The 22,555-nt window shown below is 40.9% G+C and overlaps 2 protein-coding genes across 2 annotated transcripts; both read left to right on the top strand.

The window, feature by feature from the left end:
- Positions 1-11,879, top strand: Psma2 (proteasome 20S subunit alpha 2). The gene is made up of 8 exons (XM_036188877.1): positions 1-83; positions 2,465-2,541; positions 3,125-3,257; positions 5,164-5,286; positions 6,793-6,874; positions 9,400-9,473; positions 11,092-11,149; positions 11,238-11,879. The coding sequence occupies exons 1-8, from the start codon at positions 43-45 to the stop codon at positions 11,352-11,354; spliced, it is 705 nt and encodes a 234-aa protein (XP_036044770.1). The 5' UTR covers positions 1-42; the 3' UTR covers positions 11,355-11,879.
- A 4,006-nt stretch (positions 11,880-15,885) lies between these two features.
- C5H7orf25 (chromosome 5 C7orf25 homolog) lies at positions 15,886-22,551 on the top strand. The gene is made up of 2 exons (XM_036187969.1): positions 15,886-16,057; positions 20,694-22,551. Exon 2 carries the CDS (start codon positions 20,935-20,937, stop codon positions 22,198-22,200), a length of 1,266 nt encoding a protein of 421 aa, XP_036043862.1. The 5' UTR covers positions 15,886-16,057; positions 20,694-20,934; the 3' UTR covers positions 22,201-22,551.
- Positions 22,552-22,555: the final 4 nt, after the last annotated feature.

Genomic DNA, 22,555 nt, shown 5'->3' with positions numbered 1-22,555 from the left:
ACTGCGCATGGGCGTGGCTGTTTTCTGACTTCCCGGGTAAAGATGGCAGAACGCGGTTACAGCTTTTCGCTGACTACCTTCAGGTAACCGGGGGGGACCCCAGGTTCCACGCACCACAGGTCCCAGGAGCGTCCCAGACCTGGCCCCCACGCTGTGGATCTGGCTGGTGTTTCCGCAGGGGCTCGTGGGGCTGGAGCTGGACTCGCAGGTTTGCAGAGTCATGTGCGGTGCCAGGCCTGCTCCCAGGCTGGGGCCCGCCGCGTTTGGGGCTGAGGGTCAGGAGGTTCCGAGGCAGGCACTGGCTTTCCCTCTCTAGATTAGAAAAAGGGCGCTCTGGGATAGCCTGTTTCCAACTGGCTCATGCAGGACTAGGATTTCCTTACCGGCCCAGATAGGCCTGAGCGGGAGCTTCGGAAACTGGCTCCTGCTCAGACGAGTGAGATGCGCGTTTTCTTTTGGGAAATCTTTCTTTACTGTTAGTCCGAGTCTTAGTCTCCCGCTTAGGAGCAGTGTACTTTGAAACTCACTCTGCTTTCTGTTTCTACTATGCTTCTATAGAAGCCTAAGAACTACAGAATGAAAGAGCTGGTTTCCTGTCAGGTTTTCGTGATTCACTCAAACTGATAAGCCAAAGTCGATGTTTTGCTTGATTCATCACGAAAAAAAAAATGCTTTAAAAAGATTTTAGACCTTTCTGTTAATGGAAACAGAGAGTTAGAGAATTAAATATATTTTCTCAAAGTACACTTGGTGTGTACTTTGTTCCCTCATCGTTCTCTGTTTAAGAAAATTTATCACGGAAGAATTTAAACAAACGACTGTGGTGTGATCATTTTCTTAAGAATCCAGCTGAAGGCAGCCAGGATCTGCTTGTTGAATTTAACTGTAACTAGTTTGTCCACTACCACTGTATGATGAGTTATGGATGAGCTAACCACAGCCTAAACAGTTGAGCATTTTCAAGGTTGTCCACGAATAGCTAAATCGATATTCAAATTTTGTTCGTTTTGAAAGCAAAAATTAGTGTACTTTTCGTTACAATATATTGTTTTTCTTTTGAAAATTGCCTTTTTGTAGTTTAAAATAAGAAGAGAGGGCATGCAATTTTGATGTATTTGTTTTGGATACATGGAATGGATTCCACTTAATTCCTTAGCAAATAATTTAATTATATACTATGACAGAGTAGCCATAGTATATGACTATTTGTGCTTGGTAGTCACTTATATTTGTAAACAAAACAGATGTGGTCCTAAGTTTGGTTTCACTGGAGCAGAAACAAATGAATATAGAGCATAAGAGACTGAAAAATTTTTTAAATTTCTCTTTGAGACAGAATCATTTGTAGCCTAGGCTAGCTTAAAATGGCCAGTAACTAAGGATGAACTTCAAGTGATCTTCCTGACTCCGCTTCCCCGGTGATGGGATTATAGTAGTGTACTGCCAAGCCTGGTTTATGCAGTGTCATGCATTCTAGGCAAGCTCTCTACCATAGGAGCCACATCCCCACTCCCTGAATCTTGTATAGCAAACATATGAATGTTTTCACAACAGATTTTACTATAACAATTTTTTTTTAAACATGATAAGATCTATCTGTTTAGGAAGAAAATATTGTTTTTAGTCATAAAAACTATTAGTGGTGCAAGCTGCCAGATAGGAAATGAATTGAGTTTTCTTCCAGTTTACATTTGGCTGAAGATGGTAAATGAGCAAAAGGAATTGGTGCCTTCTGGTGCACATTCTGCAGCAATACTTTTCTGTTAGTGGGAATCTTACTGAAAGAGGTGGAAGGAGTGTAACCTCAGAGCCCTCAGGAAAGGCCTGTGCTGGGTGAGTTCTGAAACAAGAAGATGAGAAAGAGCTGGCTGCTTGGACATTTAAGAATGAAGAGAATTGTTGACAGGCTAAACCATAGTGCGAAGGAAGAAATGGGTGGGGCAAAACATGAAGGGTAGACAAGAGAACAAGAGTATGCCTGCCAGAATAAGTAATTTTTGTTTGAACTGAACCAGAAAGTTATTGTGGGTTTTATGTCAGAGTGACAAGGTACAAAGGAACTGAAGATGAGAAGGAAAATAGTTACCAGCCTGTTAAAATTACCCTTGGTTGATGCTGGTGTGTGCCAGTGGGGTACCGGGATTCCTGACTACAGAAACTGCTTGATTGCTCGGTATCCTTGCCTAAAGTCAAGGGTGGTCAGTGGTGGACAGAGGCAGTAGTAATAATGCTGTCCTAACCAGAGCTGGGGGAGAGAACAAAGCAAAGGAGAGAGAATTAGTGCCCCACCCTCAGTGTATCCAAATTGTAAGTATAGTTTCCAGACAACTTCATGGCAGATCTCAAAGGCCCGCAGGTTTGATTAGTGAGGTTTGACCCATATGTCTTCCATCTGTCAGAAGTGTGCCTATAGTAAATATTTGAAAATGTGTGAACATAGCAAATGCCTTTGTTTCTTTTTAAGCCCATCTGGGAAACTTGTCCAGATTGAATATGCTTTGGCAGCTGTAGCTGGAGGGGCCCCTTCAGTAGGAATTAAAGGTAATTAAATGTTTTATTCACTTTGGATGCTTGTTAATAGTTACCTGTAGATTCTTAACAGTCTTTTTGTTAGAGAATTTTGAAGTTAAAATAGCATTAAGCCCAGTAATTTAAATTTCATAGCAAATATAGCATTTTAATCTATTGTAATAATCCATAAGTAGTGTTTTCCTTAGGAAACCATTATTATTTTATTTTTCGACTGAGTCTCTTTTTCTTTGGAAGTTTTATCTTATTTATAAAGGGCTAATTGTAAAATATCTAAAGATAAAGTTATTGTATGTTCTAGTATCCTTACAGAAAAATTTCTTACTGTTAATGAAGTTTATTGTTTTAAAACCATTAAACCTGAAAATATTGAGAGGGACTGGGTAATACCTGCAGCTATGGTAATTTTTTGTTTGTGTAGTGTAAATGATCAATGACAGAAAAAAAAGATGTATTATTTCTTAGATAATTTTTGTATAAGAATCCAGAAAACGGTTTTATAATCTAGAGAAAGCAACAAATTTGTTTAATGTATCTGTAAGTAGAAAGCTAATGGAAAACACATTATAATATTTGTCTTTTTTTCTCTCTTAAGCTGCAAATGGTGTAGTATTAGCAACTGAGAAAAAACAGAAATCCATCTTGTATGATGAAAGGAGTGTACACAAAGTGGAACCGATTACCAAGCATATCGGCTTGGTGTACAGTGGCATGGGTCCAGATTACAGGTATTACGTACTGTTTACAGGGTTTTCTCTTCATCTCATATCTTAATCTTTCTTTGTGGTTGTTTCATTTAGTCCTGGCAGCCTAGTGATACCTAAGTTTAGTTTGCTTGTAAGGGTTACTTTATGGAGGTTGATCTTGTGATGCACAGTTGTAAAAGAGGTGATAAATTACCTACTTATCTATTTTTTCTCATCACTATCCCATTTCCTTCATCCAAGAACTTGGTAGGAAGGGCTTTGGTGTTCTGATGCACCTTAAAAACGATCAAATGCATTCGTGTTTTTATAAAACATTGTTAAGGTAATTCAGGCAATAAGAGAAAGCATGGACCATGTAGAGTTAACCTCATTCTGTTTATTTCTGCTCTTGTCAATGCCTTCTGAATGGCCAGCCAGGCTTCATAGACTTACAGAATCACTCCCTTGTGTTGAGAGTACCCCTGTTATACTGGGGCACCAGTAAGTTGAAAGAGACGGATACCTTTCTTTTGTCATATACACATAAAAACAAAATTACTTTAGTTTTATGAAACAAGATTCTGAGTTTCACTTGGAATTATAGACCAATAGGGTTACCAGAATATGATTAGCTTTCCTGTTGTGGAAAATTCTACACCACTGTAGAATGGACACTGCAGTGGGTTGTTGCTGATAAGCTAACCCTCAGAAGGTAGGACGGGAGTGTCTTAGAGATAATGTGCATATTTCAGATAAGCATGAGTGGGTGAAGATAAATCATCTTTGTCTTCATATATTTGATTACTGTATTTGTCAGACACACACACACACACACCCTCATGGGATTTATTAGACTGACTTACAGGCTGTGCTCTGGATAGTCTAACATTGGCTGCATGACGGCAGAAAGGCTGAGAATATGGCAGTTGTTCAGTCCATGAGGTTAGATGTCTCAGCAGCCCAGTCTAGTGTGGAGTCCTGGAGGATTCCTGTAAGGCTGCTGGTCATTGGTCCATCTTGGAGTCCTCAAGAAGTTGTGTTTAATACTGGTGCAGCAACAGTATAAACACCATCCAGCTAGAGTGAGACAAGCAGGCTAAGAGCAGTTTCCTTGTTCTGTGACCTTCTTATCTACAGGCTTGCCACCAGAAAGTATAGCCCAGGTTTAGGGTGGGTCTTCTTGATTCAAATAATCTGATTTTTAAAAGCCCTTATAGCATCCTGGATCCCAGTTAATTCCAATTGTAGTTACGTTGACAACCAAGATTAATCATCACAATAGTACAATTTTCATACCTTATGTAACAAGTAGTTTCTTACTGTTTGTTTAATCTTTGAAGACTATTCTGAATTGAGGCAGAGCGTAAGGTAGACTACAGAAAAGACAGACTGAGGGATAGAAATATGCCCAGAATTGAATGTGTGTATTCATACGATCTGTGTTCAGGGTGGCTGGAGTAAAGTCTAAGTAGACTCAAGACAAGGGGGTCGGTCAGTTTGGTGGAAGTCTCAGAAGGACACAGGAAGCTCTCATTTTGTAAATGAAATCTGTTACCTGCACGTATATCTGCACCATGTGCATACACTGCCCCCAGCGGCCAGAAGAGGGCATTGGAGCCCCTGACAATGGAGTTAAGATGGTTGTGAACCACCATGTGGGTGCTGGGTGTTGAACCTGGATCCTCATAAAGAGCAGCCAGTGCTCTTAACCGCTAAGCCACCTCTCTAGCTCGCTAAGTCTGTGACTATCTGTACTCTAGTCCCTGCTTCTCTTTCTGTTTGTCTCCTGTTGACATTTCTTTTGGAACCAGGTGTCAAGAGACTTAACTGAGCTGATAGCTGTTAAGAGAGACACATGCTAAACTTGTACTGTGTGTGCTTTTAGAAGAAAGTTGTGGGGCAGTTAGGAGAGTGTCAGAACTTTAATTATTTTTCTTTATTGCCTTAGAGTGCTTGTGCACAGAGCTCGGAAACTTGCTCAGCAATACTATCTTGTCTACCAAGAACCCATTCCCACAGCCCAGCTGGTACAGAGAGTAGCCTCTGTGATGCAAGAGTATACCCAGTCAGGGTAAGTTGTTTTTATTACTTGAAGAAATGAATCATGAATTTGAAGAATAAGTAGGAGTCTTATTCTTTCTGCATTTGCTGAACAATTGAAGAAAATCACTATGACAATGAATATTTCTGATTTTGACTTGAAATAATTTAAGGTAAAAGTGTGACTGTATATGGCGGTGCACACCTGTAAACTGAATGCTTGGGACACTTAGGGAGGTAGATGACAAATTCAGGGCAAATCTGTGTTACATACTTAAATAATGTCTCAAAAGGAAGAAGAAAAAAAAGTGTTCTTAGTCAACAGCAGAATGAAGCGTCTTGATTTCAAAAGGGCCCTTTGCCAGTGAGTCTTTATAGGTGGTCGTTAGTGCCCCTGTACCCAGCTTTTCAACTTAAAGCGATTGTGAGCATATGAAAACAGCAATAACATTTTAATTCCAGTATTATTGTTAAAAAGAATTACTTGTTTATGAATTTTATTTATGTATTTGGGTGTTTTGTCTTCTTGTATGTCTGCACACTAGAAGAGGGCATCAGATTCCATGACAATTATATGAGACTACAGTTATTAGACAGTTGTGAGCCACCATGTGAGTGCTGGGAATTGAACTTAGGATCTCAGGAAGAGCAGCAGCTGCTGAGCTGTCTCTCCAGCTCCCCATTAGTCTTAAGTTATACTGTGAATGAGCTAGTTTAGAAGTAATTGCTGATACAGAAGCCTAGTGGAAAAGAAGTATTTATTAGATGTGTTAGGATGTCTTTCTCCATGCTTTGATAGTAACACCTTTATAGGCATGTGTCCCACTTCACTTTGTGTTGCTCTAACAAAACAGGTTTTATTTAGTTCAGAGCTCTGTGGGTCCAAGGATGTGCTTCATGGTTGTTAGGTAATTTGGTTTTGTTAAGGTTTTTCTGGCAGATGGTATTGCATGGCCAGAGGTCACACAGTAAGAGAAAGAAAGTGGGCGCTGACCTACTCCACTGAAACCAATCCACTTCTGCAAGACCTAATCCACTCTGAGAAACAAGCATTGTTAACCCTTTCCCAGGATGACACCGTGTTCCACCTCTTGACACAATTTTGTAATTATGTTACACTGGAAATTACTTTTCTCCTGAACTTTTGGGAACCAAACCATAGCAAAGTGCTACATCATTTGATTTAGGCATACTGCTGTTCCTAACTGTAATAAAGAGAATTCATTTTAAGTGAGTTCATTTAGAAGTTAAAGCTAAGAAGTCTAAATCAGGCTGGGTGGTGATGGTGCACACCTTTAATTCCAGCACTCGGGAGGCAGAGGCAGGAGGATCTCTGTGAGTTCGAGGCCAGGCTGGGCTATAGAGTGAGTTCCAGGAAAGGTGTAAAGCTACACAGAGAAACTCTGTCTCAAAAAACAAACAAAAAAAACTAAACAAACAAACAAAAAAAGTCTAAATCAGTTTACTTGGTAATTTGCTTTACTTGTGAGTATATATAAATTCTTTATGCCAAATCATTTTCATTCTCTTTCTACAGTGGTGTTCGTCCATTTGGTGTTTCTTTACTTATTTGTGGGTGGAATGAGGGACGACCATATTTATTTCAGTCAGATCCATCTGTAAGTATCATTACATATATTTGAAGAATTTATTAGAATTACTTTTTATATATCTAATAAAATTTGAAGCCATAAAACTTGAAAATTTAGCAGCATTTTCTTTTTCTTCCCCACTTGTTTTTTTACCTTATGCATGTGTGTGTCTGTGTGGGTATGTACATGTGACTGCAGATGCCCAGGGAGGTTAGAGGACTCAGACCCCCTGAAGTTGGAGTTACGGGTCGCTGAGAGCCACTTGACTTGGTCTGAGAGTAGAATTTGGGTCTTCTTCAAGAGCTGTATGCACTCTCTTAACTTACCTAAGCCGTTGCTCAAGCCCCTTCACTTTTTTTTAGAAAGATTAAAGTAGTACACATTTGTTTGCACAGTTAGCAGTTTTGTATACAGCACTTTCTTTGATAAAGAAGCTATGTGCCACATTAGCTTTTGCTCATTTTTGGTCATGTTTGTTAGCGTGTTCTAGAATGAGTTGATGCAGTTACCAAATTTCATTAGGTCTCTCAAGCTGTTATTTTGGCAAACACATCAGTCAGAGATGTGTAACAGGAGGCCAGTGTTACATTCGTTGCCATCACTTGATGCTGGGGCTGTTTTGAGTGTGACTCAGAACAAAAACACTGCTCTAACATTCATTGATTTACAAAACGATGTGTAACGGTGTCTTGACTGAGCTGTGTTTTCTAAAGTAGAAGGCTGATATCTGGGTTTACTCTACACTGTTGATTTGCTGTGAGGAGAAGCCACAGGTAAAGCTCAAGGTTAGGGAGTGATTAGATAATTTCAAGTTCTCTCCAGGCAAGCCTTATACTCTTACCTTAAAAACTGAAAAGATAAAATTGAAAAGTCATCAGATTGTGAGGCCTTCTGTGAAAAGTCATCAGATTGTGAGGCCTTCTGTGAGCTTCTGGAGGTCAGTGTCCTGGTGGGTGGTCTTGCCTTCCCAGCCCATAGAGGAGGGCAGTGTCAGGCACTGTGTTCACCCTTAGCTGTTGTCCTCCTCCTTACTGACTCTAAAAGGCAGCTGTCTAACCCACTCTGAGCTTTCCTTTATGTGCATATCTTCGTCTTCCCAGGTGAAGCTGTTCCTTGTAGGGCTTCTTCATTCCACCTGCCGCCCTTTTCCACCTGGTACAGTTATTTGTAACCATGGTGAATATAAAATACATAAACAAGTCAGCTATTGACTGACAGTAAATCACAAAGAAACCGGTCTTAAAACAGTTCTTTGGTGTGCTTATACTTTTACATTTCATTACAAACAGAAGCAAGTTTGCTTACTAATGAGGTGGATGGGCTCATTTATTTTTACAGAAAGAATAAGTCATTATAGGATACTTGAATCTGAAGGCCCTCGGAGTTTTAGAGTTGTTATTTTGATTCCACACTTGTCAGTGCTTAAGGATACCATTTCACATAAACACTACAGAAATGGCAGAAAATGCTTAAGGCCATTTCAAAAATTGTTGGAAATTTAATCTCAATCCAAAATTTATTTAATAAATCTTTTTAAGAAACTTAAGTCAGCAACCCAAACAACAATTAATATTCTAACAGTGGCATCTAGGCTGAGGAATGGTGATATGAAAACATTGTCCTCTTTTTCTTGTAATTAAATCATTACGTTTCTATAAAAGTAGAAAACTTTTTTTTGTTTTTTTGAGACAGGGTTTCTCTTTGTACCTTTCCTGGAACTCACTCTGTATCCCAGGCTGGCCTCGAACTCACAGAGATCCGCCTCCTCTGCCTCCCGAGTGCTGGGATTAAAGGCGTGCACCACCACCGCCCGGTGAAAACTTTTTAAGCACAGTAAACTCACCACATTCCCTGACATACAGTAGTCTCAAGTCAGTGTTGATTGGTGTGGTGTGGCATGATGGCATCAACAGTGCCAAAGCTGTGGTGCGGTCATTTCGGTGGCATGGGAGAGAGCTGCCAAAACACCTTGATTCTTTTACACATTGATTTCGAACTAATTTTTGATTTTTAAATATTTAGAAACCTTTCACTGTTGCCAAGTTTTTATGACCCCATTAAAAAATTCAAGGGTTCTGATACTTTCAATGAAAAGCCATCTTTGTTCACTAAAGATGAGTGATCACCAGTTTTCAGGATGATGTGACACAATTTTAAATCCGTTCAATCCATTAAGCTAAAGTATTACTCGGTGTTTTACTTTAATTCTTACTTCTTTTTATCTGGCTTTGAAAGTACATCTTATATACTTTCAAAAATACACATGATTGCACTAACTCTTTGTTACCGTTTGATGAGTTTTGCTGTGTATGTGTGTATGTGCATATACAAATGCCTGAGTAAACTGTTACCACAGTCAAAATTAACTTCCGAGTTTCTTCCTGACTCTGTCATCTGTTGTGTAGCCTTTAAACAAAACCTGTGTTGTGAAATTTCCACTTCACTTCACTAAATAATCATGACTTTAGAAGTTAGAGCCTAATTAGTTAAGTACAGATGTCAGAGTAATAGAGTTGTATGGAGGATTTAAAATGTTTCTCTCTCCTGATTAGGGAGCCTACTTTGCCTGGAAGGCCACAGCAATGGGGAAGAACTATGTGAACGGGAAAACCTTCCTTGAGAAGAGGTAGGTTTCCCAGGATTGGATTCCTGGGCAGACTGATCTTACAAATTTCAGGACTCTTGAAATGATTAATTTCATGGATCTAACAGATTGGTTGTATCACTCTGTATTTGAGTTTAGTTAGAAATAAAGGAGAAAACAGTCCTAATATCTTGATTTCCTAGTTTTCAGCGTATTTAGTGCTAAAATTATTCATTTCCTAAAGATATTGCTCAGCCTTTTTTTCATTTTTAAAAGATTTATTTATTTGGGAGTTTGGGAGGTAGCTGAGACAGGGTTTTTCTAGGTAGCCTTGGCTCCTCTTAAACTTGCCATGTAGACCAGGTTGGCTTCTAACTCAGGGATCCACCTGCTTCTGCTTCCTGAGTGGTGTCCCAGCAGGCCCAGTCATTGGTTGTTTCTTAAATGTTTACTTTTTAGTTCATTTTCCCCAGCATATTTTTAAAAAGCCATTATATTTAGAGTAGAAGAATGTTTAATAATGACTTATGGAAATGAAAAAATTGAGGTAGCTGGATGTGGAGGCCCATGTCTGTAATCTTAGCAAATTCTGAGGCTAAGTCAGGAGAATTGCTTCAAGTTAAAGCCATCCTGGGCTACAGAGTGGGCTCTGGTCCAGGCTGTGCTACAAAGTAAGGGCTTGTTTCAACAACAACAACAATTGTGAGACTAGTAGTTGGCATTGAGCAGACCCCGTGGTGTATGTCTAAGGATGGAGTGCTGTGGGAAATCTGCTGCCAGTGCTGAGCACACACAGCTGCATCACTCACTCACAGATACATTCCGGATTCAGTGCTGAGCACACACACAGCTGCATCACTCACTCACAGTTACATTCCGGATTCAGTGCTGAGCACTCACAGCTGCATCACTCACAGTTACATTCCGGATTCAGTGCTGAGCACACACACAGCTGCATCACTCACTCACAGTTACATTCCGGATTCAGTGCTGAGCACACACACAGCTGCATCACTCACTCACAGTTACATTTCGGATTCAGTGCTGAGCACACACAGCTGCATCACTCACTCACATTCTGGATTCAGTGCTGAGCACACACAGCTGCATCACTCACTCACAGTTACATTTCGGATTCAGAGCTGTCGCTGCCCTCCACTGTCTGTGAGAGTTTGGACAGGAGGTTTTATAACCGAGGTCTAACGGGTGATCTGGTGACCCTTTGTACATTTTCATATAATAGTCATGTTAAGTTATTAAATATGCTAGACTTTAAATCAAATTGTAAACTCAGTCTTCATGATAAAAAACACTTTAAATTTTACTTGTTAATGAGTGTTCAGCGTGCTGTGCTATAACTAATAATAACAATGGATTTTAGCAATAGTTTGGCTTTTATTGTGTTACTAAAACATACAAGTGTGGGTTTTCCCCCAATAATGAAGTTTTTTTCATGGTGTTAGAAGTTCAGTAGAAGTGTCACTCACTTCATTATTTGGGGATAGCTGTCTCATAGAGATGATGAGGGACTGCTTTTACAACTAGTATTTTTAAGAAGGTTAGTTTTTTAAAAGATTTCATGTCTTTGCTATCCTTTTATTTAAAATAGCCATGAAGAATCTAAACTTCTATAACATCGTTTTTCAATATTTTTCTTCAGATATAATGAAGACCTAGAACTGGAAGATGCCATTCACACAGCCATCTTAACTCTAAAGGTTAGCCCATATCCACTGATAGTTTTAAAATGATGGCTTTTCTAAGAACTGCTGTGAAGTTGACCGTTTTCCTTCCCTCCTCAATTAGGAAAGCTTTGAAGGGCAGATGACGGAAGACAACATAGAAGTTGGGGTCTGCAATGAAGCTGGCTTTAGGAGGCTCACCCCCACTGAAGTGAAGGATTACCTGGCTGCCATAGCATAATAGAGATGTGCCTGACCAATCCAGATCTCACAGTCTGTCTATCTACTCACACATGTTTAAAGTACGTTTTGTTTGTGCAGACTTATTTCTACATGGTTTAATGGATTCACATTTTTAAAATAATAATCATAATAAACTGTTAAAACCAATTTCTAGCTTTTAAGAGTAAAGTTTGAACATACTTCTTTCTTACTTTATCATAGTTAATTTTGGAAATTACATTGCAAAGTAGAAGGATAAAAATCACTCTAATTTTCATATATTTTTGTTATTAGATTTCACTGCCCTCTTTACTACCAAATATGCCTATGTTTCCATAAAAGACAGCTCTGGGTTTTAATATACATCATGGCTTTTAGAACTGAGAGAATCTGTATACTTTGATAAATTCATGAGACAGGCTGAATTGTGATATGCACTTTTGGGGTATGGATCAGTGATGTCCTGGAGTATTCTACAGTTGTACTACCGAAGCATTGGTCTCCTCTCGGAGATATGTGAGTGAATAAATCATGGTGTGGTAGAGCCTGTTTGTTTCTCCTTCTCATGTAGGTAGACATTTAAAAGGATTCCCTAGATTGTGGAAGGACCTTTCCTAAGGGTGAATGTAAATACTGGCAATAAAATACAAAGGTCAGAACTGCACCTCCCTCAGTAGTGTGAGAAGAACCTTCACTGTAAGTAGCAGTAAAGCAAGCAGTTAGGTGTTTAAGCCCATTTCCCTTGTGGGAGCATGGTGGATACTTCTAATTCCATTCTCCCCTCAGGCATCTTAGAAGACACTCTCATAGAACAGACTGTTTATGAATGTAATCAATATGGAGAGGTAGGCAGTTCAGTGACTTAAATGTAATTAGAGTTTGACCAACATTAAAGCTTAGAATATTGTTTGCTACCTATTGTCACTATACATCCATATGTTGTTAATGGGAGTCAGTAACATTTTAAGAGATGGGAAGGTGGCACCTTGACCTGGAATTATTCATGTATTTATTGCACGTGTGTGGTGTGTATATGGGCATGTGTGTTTATATGGGTAGCAGTGATGTGGAGACTAGAAATTGGTGTTGGGTGCCTCCCTCAGTTATTCCACCTTATATATTGAGACCCAGAGCTTGCCTGATGACTAGCTAGTATAGCTAGTTTGCTCTGGAAATCCCGTCTCTGCCTTCTGAATGCTGGGACTGAAAGGCTGCCATGCTTGGCACACATTCCTGTGGGTACCTTGTATCTATGTTCCAGTTCTCACACTTCAGGCAGTTTAGCTGGTGAGACTTATCCTCTGCCCTGCCCTTCTCTTTTAAGATATATCTAAAGGAGCTGGGGAGATGGCTCATCAGTTAAGAGCACTTGTTGCTTTTGGAAAGAATTTGGGTTCAGTTCCCAATACCTACATGGTGGCTCACAACCATCCATAGCTCCAATTCCAGAGGAGCTGAAATCCCCTTATGGGCACCAGGCATGCACAAGTGCACAGATACATGCAGACAAAACACAAAATAAATTAAAAATAATAAAAGATGTGTCTTGAGAGCATCATATCTCTAGATAGGCCTTAATGTATTGAATCTAGCACAATAATAAGCATAATATTAAAAAGGGTTTTTTAAAATCAACTTCCTGGCTCAGTTTGCAAAGAAATGAGAGCAATTGTTCTCAACTGTGGGCTGCCGCCCTTTTGGGGGTTGAAGGACCATTTCATGGGTCACCTGACATTCAGAAAACATTTACATTATAATTCATAACAGCAAGATTACAATTACAAAATAGCAATGGAAATAAAGCTGAGAACCATTGAATTAGAGAGTTTTGTTTTCTTTTTTGGCTGAATTTGGTATTGTAGGTGAAAAGACTGGCATTTCTGTTAGCTTCTATTCAATTTGGTTAGACCTCTGATGTCTAAATTAAAGAAAAAAACAAAGCAGGATGCTGGGTGATGGTGGCTTACTCCTTTAATCCCAGCACTCTGGAGGCAGAGACAGCTCGAGGCCAGCCTGGTCTACAGAGTTCCATACAGAGTTCCAGGACAGGTGGAGCTATACGGAAGAAACCCAGAAGAATGTCAACATTATAAGTCAAAGAAAAAGAAAAGTACAGGTCTGTAAGTTTAGGACAGGGAAAGTGCAAACAGGCACAGCAGAGGCCATGCTGCGGAACAGAGGTGAGAGGTAGCATGCAGGTTAGATGCAGGGCCAGCTTTCTTGTTCTGGTCTCTGTTAAATGCAGAGATGCCCGCAACTCCATTCTCCACAAAACTGAACAATAGGTTTTTCATTGGCCTTGAAACTAAGCTGCTTCCTTTTTGTCAGTTAGTTCAGAAACTCATTATGTAGGGACCCATCATATTCCTAAACATTCTTAAACTCTCAAATCACTTTAGGGTTGTGCACTTTAGTTTCTTGTAATCTTATATATTTTAATGTTCCCAGTGTTCATAGCTTCTCCCAACATTTGGTTCAGTCCGTATCTAAGATTTTTATCTCTCATCCCTTACTGTAAGTTTACAAAGTTACTAGAAAAGAAACATGGATGTTATTAAAATGTACATATATTGAGTGGATAGAAGGGAATTGGAAAGGGAAGAGTGAGGAGGAGGACTCTGCTTTATAATGGAGCATTGAGCACTTTGATGAGTTTTTGTAATTTCAGTAATTTTCATAGACAGAAATTGCTGGCTCTTGGTATTAACCTCACTGACTTTCCTGCCAGTGTTCGAAACTTTCCGGCCCTAACCTCTGCCCGCTGTGCAGAGAGTAAACTGATAGTCAGTGGGAGGGCTTAGTACTTTCCTTGGATTAGAAGTTTAATCCCTGGCAACCTGTCCAATGGCCCTTTTATTAGTAACAGTTCTTATCTGTGAGGAAATACTTTCCTCTCTGTGGCCTTTGGAATTTTCAGTATTCTGAAATTTCACAGTGGTTTTATTTGCCCTTTGGTGAGTTCTTTGTTTGTTTAAATATGGAATGCTTTAAATGTGGATGACTGGTCCTTCTCTTGTGGGGCCATGCTAATCTCTGGCTCACTAGTTGTAGTTTTTGTGCTCCCAAAGCAATCACTTTTGCTCTGTTTCTTAATGTTCATTGCACTGAACACCCAAGTAAGGTTCTTTACTACAAAAATTAAATTCTCTTTGTAAAGTTTTTAGTATATTTAAAATTTCCCTTTTAATTTTCTTGATTAAGGACCTAAAATTTCTGTTAATTGGATATCTGACTCTTGCTTTTTGCTGTTTTTCAATCTTATTATACGTTCTAGTCAGTTGATATTTAAAATTTGAAGAGCTGTTTCCTATACTATGCCATTTCTCAAGTGAAGAAACTTCTTATTTGAGGGCCAAAGTAACTGATCATTTGAAGGTTCCATGTATAAGGTACTTCTTAAAACCACTTTGTTGTGCTGTCTCTGCCCTCTAAATTACAATGGAAGAATGTTTGGAAGCGTGTAAGTACCTACCTATTTTCTTGTATACTGTGACTGTCAGATTTCTTGGGAGTTTTATGTATTTATTTATTTACTGTTTCCAGGGGAAAGGTGGAGGAGGATGGGTAATGGAAGATGGGAGCATTGGAGGAGCAAGCAGGCTAGTAGCACCGTTTTAGTCAGAAAAACTTCACAATAATGGCGCTTATCATTTGGTTGGTCTTTAATCTGGTACCCTTGTTTACCTTCATCACCATAAACTTATTTCTGGGGAAGGGTGAGGAATGGACCAGCTGTGCCGGAAGGAAGAGAGGACTCTGGTATGTTCTTAATAAAGGCTTTTTACGGAATCTGTTTCTAATTCTGTCCCTAGTCTAGACACCTGAAGTTCAGTTCCAAAGCCCTTCTGGAGTTTGTGCTTGATAAACCCTGGCAGGTGTTTTAGGCTGTGTTGGAGGCATGTAAACCCAGGAGCTGCCTGGGTTTAAATAACTTGTTTGTGACTCTGCTGCAAAATTCATGTATCAACCCGTCAGTTTAGCACTAAATAAATCAGTGCATAATGCATTTGGAATAGCGCTGGCCACCCACCGTAAGCACCAAATGAGACATTGCTCCTATTTCCAGATGATTTAGGTGGTGTGATCTGCAATTAACTTCTATCCTCCAAGTACCGCTTGGGACAAGGAGCAGATACCAGAAAAAAAAAAGATGACAATTTGAGCCTAATATCTAAAATTAGTTTTTCTTTCTCAGTTTCTTTTCCGGGTAATTTTAGACACTCCACTTGGCTAAATAGTCCCAGCCCCTCAGAAACCACGCAGTTCTCTGCTCTGTTTGGCTGGACAGCACATTAAAAGGCTTCTACGAAAGGCCAGGATGTGCAACTGAAAGTGCTTCCGAGTGGCGTTTGGAGCCTCTGGTGGCTCTCCGGTTTTTATTTTGTAAAAAATAACCAAACCTGAGAACTAGAGACCCGAATAGGTTTTACCATCTAGGACTCAGTGAGAGTGAGACCCAGCCTAGACCCGCCTCTGCTCGCTGGCAGCTCAGCTTTCAGTCACACTGGTGGCAGAAGCCTGGTGCCCTCAACAAATATGGCCGCTACGCTGCCGCCTGCACTCGAGCTCAAGCTCACCCGGCCGGAACCACGTAATGCCGGAGGCGGTACTCAGCAGGCGGAGTGTCTCAGCAGAGCACGGTGAGGGCTGGCTGGTGAGCTGTCCCTGCATACTGCCTCTGTGTGCCCTCGCCATGTGCGCGCGGGGTCTGTGGCGCTGCTGGTGAGGATCGGGGGACTGGGAGTGAGTGGGGGAAGAGAGGGAGGTGGGGAGAGAGGGAGGGGCTGGGCCGGGTGTCCCGACAGGAAGGGTCAGTTCTGCCTCTTCCCTATTCTGGCCTCTAAGCAGTGGGCCAGCAGGAGCCTGTTTGATCCGGACCTGCTGGGCCAGGCTCAGCTGTGCAGGCAGACGTCCAGGGATGGGAACCATACCCACGCAGAAGCTCCTCATCCCTGGTCCTCCCACCTGCTTATAGTCCAACAGCAGCCTGATCACCCTGGTGTGCTCTTTGGAGTCCCTCTTCCAGCTTTTCCTTCAGCATGGGAACAGGAAGCAAGTTGGTTGTCCCCTTTGTTCTTTTAAAAACATGCTAAGTTGACATCACATGCAGAAATCACGCAGTCTTGATTCCTTGGCATCTGTACCCGGTGGAAATCAAGAGGCAACTCCTTAAAAGACATCTATCCGGGCGTGATGGTGCATACTTTTAATCCCAGTACTTGGGAAACAGAGGCAGGCAGATCTCTGAGTTCAAGGCCAGCCTGGTCTATAAAGCGAGTTCCAGGTCAGCCAGGGCTACATAAACACTGTCTTAAGAAAAACAAAGCCAGGGAAACAAAGATCATGTACTGAAGGAGTAAAAGGTGAGAGACGCTGGTATTGCCAGTTTAGGAGAGACCCTTGCTTTGTAAAGTTTGTGTCTTTATGTTAAACGATTGTTTTTACATTTTAAAAAATTAATTAGTCCTTTGAGAATTTCATATCATGTGTTTTGTTCATATTTACCCTAGCCCCCCCCAACTATTCCCAGATCTACCCCACCTTCCCTACCTGTCCACCGACAATGCCCCTCCTTCAGTAGTCTTGGATGTGTGATATTCCGCTGAAGAGTGGGTAGCATACTAGGGGCAATACTCTTAGAGAAGACTCTTTCCCTCTCCCAGCAGCTAAAAATTGTCAGTAGTTGCCTGGTTAGTGGAGGGATTCTGGGCCCAACTCCCCTTGCCATGCTTGATATTTAGTCTGGCTTGTGCTTGCACAAGTTTTGTGCATGCTGACACAACCAATGTGAGTTCATATAGTCAGCTGCCCTGCTGTGTCCAGAAGAGGTTTTCTTGTAGTCATCCACTACATCTGTCTCTGGGCTTTGGGAGGGAGGATGTTACAAATGTTCCCTTTAGGGCTGAGAGTTATGCAGTCTTATATTCCCTGCACCTTGACCAGTTGTGAGTCACTGTGTTAATTACCACCTATTGTAAATAGAAGCTTCTGAGAAGCTTCTCAGATGAGGGTTGAGAGATGTATTCATTTATGGATGTAATGATAAGTCATTAGGAGTTAGTTTGTTATTTGTATTATTATTATTATTGATTCTTATTATTTTGGTTTTTTGAGACAGGGTTTCTCTGTAGCCCTGCCCATCTTGGAACTCACTCTGTAGACCAGGCTGGCTTCGAACTTGGAGATTTACCTGCCTCTGCCTCCCGAGTGCTGGGATTAAAGGAGTACTCCACCACTGCCTGGCTAGGAGTTAGTTTTTTACTGTCTATTTAACAGCAAAATAATAGTAAGTTTTCCTCTAGGGCCTATGACTTGCTTAGCATAGGTTCTTAGCCTAATAATGATGCCAGGTATGGGTTTCATCCTGTGGGGTAGGATTTAAATTCAACCATAAAGTGGTTGGTTACTCCCTTATATTTGTGCCACTATTGTACTGATGGGCATATCTTGCCAGGCCAGTCATAATTGTAACTCCAAGGATTCATCGCTGGATATTATTGAAAATTACTTTTCTGTTAGCCTGCATAATACCTCGCAGAAGTACGAAAACTAGCCAGAGGGAATGAAACTTCCAGGTCTTTACCAGCCTGATTTCTCCGTGTTCTGTGACCCAGATTGGTGGTGTTTCGGCAATAGGGTCTTACCATCAAATTCTGTATGATGACCAAGAACATTGTCAATACTCTGCAATGTCTGGAGGTCACTGGCCAGCAGCTCCAAAAGAAGTAACTCACTTCCTGACACTGGGCTTTTCATTTGTTAGCCTTGTGTCAAGTAGGGACACATGACACTCTGTTGTAAGGTAATTGCATTTTAACTCTTGGTGTGTGTGTGTGTGTGTGTGTGTGTGTGTGTGTGTGTGTGTGTGTAAATGTCAACATAGTAGGTTTCCATGTGTCTTTTTTGAAAGGTCATTAGTGTTATTATTTCCTTCTACCCTACACTCCACTCTCACCCCAGCTTAACCATTCCTGTTCCATTTTTCCATTTAACCCTTAACACTTAACACCAGTGTATTCTATCTCTCCTCCCTTAAAAGCTCCTCCCTATGGTCCTTTAGTAATGTCCTGATCTCCATGGGTATGTTTTCAGTTCTTTATATATTCTAGACACTAACCCTCTGTCAGGTGTATAGATGGCATCCCCCCCTCCCCCCATTTTGTAGGCTGCCTCTTTTACTCAGGTTATGACATCTTTTGCTGAATAGAAATGTTTTAGTTTCAGGTTTCCTTTATTAATTATTGTTCTTAATGTCTGTGCCATAAAGGTCCTGTTTAGAAAGTCCTTTCCTCTGTCAGTAAGTCTAGTATGTTCTATAATCTCTACTCTATCAGAGGGAGTTAGGATATCAGACCTTAGGTTGAGGTCCTTGACCCCTTTGGAGTTGAGTTTTGTGTTAAGTGAGAGATAAGGATCAAGTTTCATTCTTCTACTTTAGCTGTCTAGTTTGACCAGCACCATCTGTTGAAGATGCTTTATTTTCTCCAGTGTGCATTATTGATGTATTTGTCAAAAGTCAAATGGCTTCAAGAGTGGGAATTCATATATGTATGGGTCCTCAATTTATTTTCCATTGATCAATGAGTTTGTTTTGATGCTAGCACTATGCTGTTGTCATTGTTATAACTCTGTAGTATGGCTTGACATTTGAGGTGATACCTCCCCAGCCATTCTTTTGCTGTTCAGGATTGATTTTGCTATTCTGGGCTTTATTTATTTATTTATTTATTTATTTATTTATTTATTTATTTATTAGTTCCATCTGAAATTTAATATTGTTTTTTCAAATTCTGTAAAGAATTGTTTTGGAAATCTGCTGAGGAGTGTGTTGAATTTGTTTGGTTTTGTTAGGATAGTCATTTTCACAATATTAACCCTACCCACACTTGCGTGGTCTTCCCAGCTGGTATATATTCAATATATTTTTTCAGTGTTGGAAAGTTTTTTTTTTTTGTTTTGTTTAATTTAAATTTTTTCATTTAATATATTTTATTGTAGTCTTTCCCCTCCCAGATAAGCCTTCCCATCCCTCCCACCCAAATTCATGTTGTCTCAAAACAACAAAAAACCAAGCACACAAAAAACATGGAGTCCGTATTGTGTTGGTCAACTATTCCTGAGCATCAGGCTTGCCCTGGAGTTCAGATTCTATACACAGTGTCACTCCATTGAAGAAAACTAATATTTCCAATTGCAAATAGTTTCTTGGAAGAGGTGGAACTTTGTGCCTGCTTCCCCTTCCCTATGCTGGGATTTTTTTTTTTTTTTTTTTTTTTTTTTCTGGCTTGATTTTATGTAGGTCTTGTGCATGCTCTCAGTTTCTGTAGAGATAGAGGATTCTCACATAAGTTAGTCTTCAGGAGTCTGTAGGAGGTACTCAGTACTTTTTCTCAGGCAGTGAGTGCTGGTCAAATTGACTAATGGGAGTCTTGGATCCCCGCCAAATATGGGGTCCAGAAAGCAGGGATTCATGATCCTTACGTGAATCTCAGGGGAAGGTGGAGTTACTGGTTTCAGTCTAAAGCCTCTCCCAAGAGAGAGGTGGTCATCAGGTTGTGGGGATGGGTGTAGTTGGAGACATGAGTCTGGTATCTACCTAGAGATGGGACCAGGTATGCATATCAGAGATATATAGAGCTGCCTGGGGTGGGCCAAGTTGAGTTAGTGGGTGAATTTCAGCTACCCAGCTAGGGATGAAGGCAAGGGCTTTCAGTGGGAATGGATGGATACAGTTAGTGGCAGGAATTGCTGGCTCCCTACCTGGAAGAGGGATATGGGAAAAGGTGCTGGAGGCAGGCAAGACACTTGGGAGGAGTTGTTGGGATGGGTCTTTGGATAGTGGGGATGGTTGTAGTTGAAGGTACAATCTGATGTCTTTCTTGAGAAGAGATCAGATAGGGCTGTAGGGTGTGGGGTTAGCTGGAGTGGATAGAGTTGAGTTGGAGAGTGGAGAGAGTCTAGGTTTCTGGGGGCAAGCACTTTGGGCAGGGATGGTTGTTGGAGTTTCCTAATTGAAAGAGTGTATGGGAAGCTATTTAAAAAAATTTTTTTTTAAGATTCATTTATTTATTATGTATACAGTATTCTCTCTGCACATATCTCTCCAGGCCAGAAGAAGGCACCAGATCTCATTACAGATGGTTTGTGAGCCACCATGTGGTTGCTGGGAATTGAACTCAGGACCTTTGGAAGAGCAATCAGTGCTCTTAACCTCTGAGCCACCTCTCCAGCCGCTATTTTAAACTTTTAATCTCGATGTTTGGGGCCTTTAAAATTTTTCAGTAGCTGAATAATAAGACTAGTTATTGATAGAAATACCGAGCATATTGCCAAACTCCTGCTTTTTATCCTGACATAGGACTTGCTGTGGATCTCATGGTCTGAAGAAATGAAGGTCTAAACAAGTGTTAGAATCCAGCACACTTGAAGAAGAGTTCAAACATACTGCTCCCAAAGTCCCTCACACGGAAGCCCAAGTTCATAGTCTCAGTCTTCCTAAACTTTGTTGCTAGGTCGGGCTTTTTAATCACCCCAGCAGTAGAAGCACATTGCGATTGTCCCTGTTTGTGGTCTTCCATGAAAGGAATAATGCTGTCAGCATGTCTGCACACTCCATGCTCTCTGAAAGAATTGCCATAGCCAAGGAACTGATCAAGAGAGCAGAATCCCTGTCTAGATCAAGAAAAGGTGGCATAGAAGGTGGTGCAAAGCTGTGTAGCAAACTCAAGGCAGAGCTAAAATTCTTACAGAAAATAGAGGCTGGGAAGGTAGCTATCAAAGAATCCCATTTGCAAAGCACAAATCTAACCCACTTGAAAGCCATTGTGGAATCGGCAGAGAACCTGGAAGAAGTTGTTAGTGTTCTTCGTGTTTTTGGTTACACAGATACCTTGGGAGAAAAGCAGACTCTTGTGGTGGATGTAGTAGCCAATGGAGGTCATACTTGGGTCAAAGCTATTGGCCGGAAGGCTGAAGCACTGCACAACATCTGGCTGGGCAGGGGCCAGTATGGCGACAAAAGCATCATTGAGCAGGCTGAAGACTTCCTGCAAGCCAGTCACCAACAGCCAGTGCAATACAGCAACCCTCACATTGTGTTTGCATTCTACAACAGCGTCTCTAGCCCCATGGCAGAAAAGCTGAAAGATATGGGCATATCTGTAAGAGGAGACATCGTGGCAGTCAACTCGCTGTTAAATCACCCTGTAGAGTTACAGCTGAGTGAGAGTGAGTCCGATGAGGAGGGCCAGGAACTTCTGCAGGTGACGAGAGTGGACCGAGACAATGTCCTGGCGCACGTTGCATTTCCAACAGAGATCAAGGTTGATGTGTGCAGAAGAGTGAATCTGGACATCACGACTTTAATCACATATGTCTCTGCCATGAGTTACGGAGGCTGCCACTTTATCTTCAAAGAGAAAGTACTCACCGAACAAGCCGAGCAGGAGAGGAAAGAGCAGGTGTTGCCTCAGCTCGAAGCTTTTATGAAGGACAAGGAGTTGTTTGCCTGTGAATCTGCTGTCAAGGATTTTCAGTCTATTCTAGATACCTTAGGAGGACCAGGAGAGAGAGAGAGGGCCACTATACTAATTAAACGAATCAGTGTGGTACCAGACCAGCCTTCTGAGCGTGCCTTGAGACTAGTGGCAAGTTCAAAGATCAATAGCCGTTCATTAACGATTTTCGGGACGGGAGACACCCTGAAAGCCATCACGATGACTGCCAACAGTGGTTTTGTCAGAGCTGCCAACAACCAGGGTGTTAAGTTCAGTGTGTTCATCCATCAGCCCAGAGCACTCACTGAGAGCAAAGAGGCCTTAGCTGTGCCCTTACCAAGAGATTTCCCCGGAGATAGTGCACACTAGTCATAGTCTTTAGTGGTTGTCATGGAAATACATTATTTATACCAAAGGCTGGCCTTCCTGTCTATATTGAGAGAAAAAAGTTTATAGTAAAAAATATTTAGAACTCATGTTTAAGTAGAGGTTTTTTGTGTTTCCGTCTATTTAAGGTCTGAAAATTAGAGAACACTCACGAGCCAATCTTGTTTATCTCTGTATTACATCACAAACTACGTTCTAGCAGGTAAGAACAGAAATACATCTGTGTAAGGCTTTTAGTGATCTTGTGATGCTTTTGTTTGTCTCAGTAGGGCTGCATTTCATGGAATATGGCTACATGATTCTTGAATTCATTAAATATCTGGAAAAAACTGAGGCC

This window comes from Onychomys torridus, chromosome 5, assembly GCF_903995425.1.
Source record: "Onychomys torridus chromosome 5, mOncTor1.1, whole genome shotgun sequence".
In the NCBI taxonomy this organism is placed as follows: Eukaryota; Metazoa; Chordata; class Mammalia; order Rodentia; family Cricetidae; genus Onychomys; species Onychomys torridus.
Note: the sequence above shows the minus strand (reverse complement) of the source record. Positions and strands in the feature narration are given on the sequence as shown.

Excerpts from the sequence above, each read along its gene's own strand:
- Psma2 (XM_036188877.1), top strand. The coding sequence starts at position 43 with ATGGCAGAACGCGGTTACAGCTTTTCGCTGACTACCTTCAG. Across the intron at positions 84-2,464 it reads TTTTCGCTGACTACCTTCAG|CCCATCTGGGAAACTTGTCC; the intron begins GTAACCGGGGGG and ends TTTCTTTTTAAG. Across the intron at positions 6,875-9,399 it reads TATTTCAGTCAGATCCATCT|GGAGCCTACTTTGCCTGGAA; the intron begins GTAAGTATCATT and ends TCTCCTGATTAG.
- C5H7orf25 (XM_036187969.1), top strand. The coding sequence starts at position 20,935 with ATGTCTGCACACTCCATGCTCTCTGAAAGAATTGCCATAGCCAAGGAA.